The 4461-nt window shown below is 68.2% G+C and overlaps 1 protein-coding gene across 1 annotated transcript; it reads right to left on the bottom strand.

Moving 5' to 3' along the window:
* Window positions 1-236: 236 nt before the first annotated feature.
* On the bottom strand, window positions 237-4011 carry LOC142825122 (maestro heat-like repeat-containing protein family member 7). The gene is made up of 10 exons (XM_075916846.1): window positions 3847-4011; window positions 3410-3532; window positions 2808-2875; window positions 2592-2697; window positions 2225-2320; window positions 1920-2024; window positions 1396-1531; window positions 1072-1166; window positions 671-823; window positions 237-309 (listed from the first exon to the last, which is right to left on the bottom strand). Exons 1-10 carry the CDS (start codon window positions 4009-4011, stop codon window positions 292-294), a joined length of 1065 nt encoding a protein of 354 aa, XP_075772961.1. The 3' UTR covers window positions 237-291.
* Between the last annotated feature and the right edge of the window lie 450 nt (window positions 4012-4461).

A 4461-nucleotide genomic window follows, 5' to 3' on the forward strand; every position in this document is an offset into this window, starting at 1 on the left:
GGACCCTGCACCCCTATCCACCGCCCCAGATCATACCCCCCCCCTGCACCCAGGCTCCACCCCTAAGCTCCCTTCTGCACCCAACCACCCCGTCCCAGACCCCAAAGCCCTCGGTAGAAATGTGGCCCTTGATCAGTTGCCAAAATGGCCCCCCCATTACAAATTATTGACCAAGCCTGATCCAAATGTTTTTTGAAACATTGTTTAATGAGAATGTAAATACAATTCAATACAATTGGGAGGGTTGGGGGGAGGGGGACGCAGCTGCTGGCTCCTCAGCTCTTGCTGCTCTCACTGGGTGTCTTCCTGCTGCAAGGGAAGCAGAATCCGTCACATTCATCCCTGGGGACTCAGGGGAACTGGCCCCCCAGCATTTCCACCCTCCTCCCCCCTGCTCTCTGGTCACCCCCCGTCAGGCCCGCAGGGTGAGCTCCTGACCCCCCCCCCCTCCCCCAGAGCTCCTGACACCTCGGCCCCCTCCCGCCTCCTAGGACAGTTTCTGTGTTCAGAGCCTCCCCCACCCCCAGGGACGCTCGCAGGGGCAGGAGGGATTCTGCCAGCAGGGACGTGGGGTGGGGGCAGCCTGAGGAAAGGGGCGGGGGACTCCCTGAGGGGATGGGAAGGAGACCCTGGCCCTGCCCCACTCTCCTGATCTGCTCCGGCTGCTCACCATGTATTCCAGGAGCTGATGGGCCTGCCCATGCAGGGCGTGGGCCAGGACCAGCCCGGCCTGGCTGGGGCGCCGCAGGGGGGAGCGGGCAGCGAGCAGAGCCTTGTCCAAAAAGCAATTCTCCTGCTCTGCTGTGAAGAGCTGCCCAAAGACCTGGAATCAAGAGCACAGGAGGTTTCAGCTGACGGCCCAGAGCCCGGCCCCAACTCCTGGGGCTAAAACAGCTTCCTCCTCCCCCAAACTCCCTTCCAGACCCTGCACCCAGACGCTCTCCTCACCCGGCACCCCAACCCCTGCCCCAGGTCACAGCTTCCTCCTGCCCCCAAGACCCTCCTACCCCCACGAGGGCCCCAGCCAGCCCCACCCCCGAGCCCTGCCCTGCCCTGGCAGCGCGTCCTTACCTCTCCCACCCTCACGCTGTTGCTGTGAGCCAGGACCCATCTTTCTTTGTAGTAGTGTCTGCACCACAGGTCCTCTGCCTGGTGGATGTTGAGGCCTGCAAGAGACACAACAGGGTCATTCTGCTGGCAGGTCTGAGCCCTTCCCCTCCCACGGGTCCCTGCAGGCATCCCTGGGCAAATGGAGGGGCACAGGGGGCAGAAGGGGAACACAGAGGGACGCATCCCCCCTTGGGCCAGTCTGGGGAAAAAGGGCTGGGTCCCCTCCCCCCGCCGCCGGCACCCTCAGGGTGTCCCTGGGGCCCAGGTCCCGGCTGGGTTCCTTACCCCTGTGGTGCAGGAGGAGTTGATACAGGCTGTGCACCCCCTCCCGGGCCAGCCGGCTGACGTCTTCGGATGGGTCCGAAATAAAAAGGCCCAGCTGGGCCACGTGGTGACCCATCCTCGGCCAGTCGGCAGAGTTCTGAGGGGAGAGAAGAGGGGGGGTCCCTCAGCATCCTGGGGCTGCACGTCCCATGCAAACGGCCGCCGAGGCGGGTCTGAGCTCGGGGGACGGACAGAGACACCTCCCGGGGCGGGGCAGGGCCGGCCTTGCGAGGAGACAACCCTGAGCAATGGCCCCGACTGAAGGGTCACTCCGGGGGTGGAACAAGGGGATCCACTGACGGCCACTCCCCAGTCTGGGGCCCAGTCCCTCAAGAGCCCCCCTGAAGGGCCCAGGGTCGCCCCTCCCCGGGGAAAGGAGAACGCGGCCCATTCCCGGCCCATTCCCGGCCCTGCCTCTGCCTCCCGGGGACGCTCCCAGCCCCGCGCCCTGCAGCCCCAGACCCCCCGGCTCCGAGGTCACTTACGTCAAACCCCGGGAGGGTGGTGGCGACTCCCAGCAGGGCCGTGGTGCTGCCAAGGGCCCTGGCTCGCTCCTGGGGCAGGCGGGACTCCAGCCACGGGCTCAGGTGCTGGGGGGGAAAGAGGCAGGTCAGGACCCGTAGGGAGGTGCCGGTTCTGGGCAGAGCCTGGGGCTCCTCTCGGACTGTGCCCCCCCCCAGCCACTGACACTGCTCCTCTCTCGGCCCCCCCCAGCCACTGACACTGCTCCTCTCTCGGCCCCCCCCCGAGGAAGCAGGGACAATGGCCCCGTCCCCCCCACGGGGCTCACCTCCATTATGAGCTGCAGCCGGGCGGTGTCTGGGGACTCGGCGAGGAGGCTCGCCAGTAGGGCCTGGAGGTCGTAGGGAAGGGCCCGGATGAACTGCTGCAAGACAAGGGGGAGCCCTGGGTCAGAGGGGGGTTGGGGGATCCAGGCCACCCGCTGGCTCCGGGGTGCAGCCTTGAGCAGGGTCTGAGCCGCCTCGCAGAGCAGGGAGGAGCCCAGGCTGGGCATGGAAGGGACGGGCCCCCCGGGAGAGCAACGGGAACCCTGGAGGGAAGGATCCAAACCTGCAGCTTCTTCCCTCCCTCTGCCCCCCCCCCCCTCCTCTCTGGAGCTCCAGCCCAGCCCGGGAGCAGGGCCCGGAGGGACGTACCTGAGTGTGGATGGGCTCCTGCTGCCAGTCCCCAGACACAGTCTGTCCCACGGCCGCCGTCAGCAGGGGGCTCAGGAGCTGGGCCCGCAGGGGAGGCTGCAAGGTGCTGGCAGGAGAGAGGGGCAGAGACTGTTAATTCAGCAGCAGGAGACAGAGACTTTCCCACTCCCTGGCCGGGGGATCTGCTCTGGGGGGAGTCGGCGGGGGGGTCGGTACCTGAGGCTGCAGGCGGCGTTGAGGCAGTCGGCCAAGACCAGCGGGGGGGGCGAGTCCTCCATGATCTCCTGTGAGACCCAAGGGGAAAAAGGGGCGTGTGAGGCTGGGCCCCCAAGAGACGCTCACGCGGCCAGCGCCCCCACCCAGCAGGATCCAACCCCACTGCCTCCCGCTGCCCTGTAGCCCCCCTGCCCGACACAGGGCCCCTCCCAGCACCCCCCTCCCAAACCGGGACCAGCTCAGTCCTTGTCCCCAGGCCGTCTCCTGCCCCTCACTGCCCTGGTGACCAGCCTCTGAACCTCCTCATCCCTGCTCCCCAGGCGCATCCCCAGCAGCCCGCTCGGCTCCCTTCCAGCCCCCCATGGCCCGGGGAGACCCCTCCCTGTCCCGAATCCCCCTTCCTGTCCGGCACCCCAGACCTGCCCCATTTCTGTGTCCCTCCCTCCTCCAGCATCCCCACCCACCCTCCCCATGTCCACCTCCAGCCCTCCTGGCTCCACCCATCCCGTTTCCAGCACCCCCACCCGCCGCCATGGCCCAGGCAGACCCGCGTCCACCCCACGTATCCCCTTCCCTCCTCCCGGCTGCCGCGACTCGCTTACAACGATCCTGGCCATCATGGTGTCCTTGCAGCAGCGCGGCGCCAGGGTGTCCTCGCCCCTTTGGAGGGCGGCGAGGCAGGCGAGGGGGATGGCCAAGAGGAACTGCTGCAGGGCGGCTGGGCTCTGCACCCCAGAGAGAGTCTGTGAGCCTGGGGCCTGCCTGCCCCCCACGGACAGCTGCAGGGCTCAGGTCTCCCAGGAGTGGAGGTGGGAGCTGCTGGTTGTCCAAGCACCCACACTCCCCCCCCAACTGCTGCCTCAGGCTTGTGGGGGCCCAGCTGGTGCATGACAAGAGCCCCCAGCTTGGGGGGCCCAGGTCATGCAGGAGAAGGGGCCCCAGGGGGATCCCCAGGGACAAGCCCCTCCCGGAGGGGGGGGGACGTGCTGGGAAGGGGCCGGACAATCTCGGCTCCCCCCCGTGTGGAGAAGGTTCCTACCGTGTCCCGGGTGTGGAGCTGCTCTTCGATGTCGTAGATGGCCCCTTCCTCCACCCGGGAGTCCACCCGCTCCTGGCAGAGCTCCGCCGAGGCACAGGGGGGCTCTGTGCGGGAGGGAAGGGACCAGGGTGACTCCAGCGCCCAGCAGGGGTCACGCGCCCCCATGTCAGGGACCCAGGGCAGGTTGGGCCCCACACGCCCCTCGCAGGGACCCATCCCCCTGCCACCCTCACATCTACCAACGCCCTCAGCAGAGCCCCACCAGGAACAAGAGAGCCAAGCAGCCCCCCCCCATCCATTGCCCTGGCTGCGGGGCAGACACTGGGGCTGCCCCCCCGGGGTACTGGGTGAGCCCCTGGCCCCAGCGTGTTCACGGCCCCTCACCTGGGTCTGAGCGGCTGCAGGAGGTGGCCCGGCTGCAGCTGGAGGCCCAGGCGCTGCTGCTGACGGACCTGGACCCACAGCTGCAGGGGCTGGTGCGGGGAGCGACGGGCTGGGGGCTCCCGGAGACTGGCAGGTCCCCGGGGGCCGGGCAGGGCGATGCCCCCTGGTGGTAATGGGGGCTGGGCTCCCGGGGCAGGTGTTTCTCTCCACAGAGGAAGCCCCGGAGCCACC

Source organism: Pelodiscus sinensis, unplaced genomic scaffold (assembly GCF_049634645.1).
Source record: "Pelodiscus sinensis isolate JC-2024 unplaced genomic scaffold, ASM4963464v1 ctg36, whole genome shotgun sequence".
NCBI lineage: Eukaryota > Metazoa > Chordata > Testudines > Trionychidae > Pelodiscus > Pelodiscus sinensis.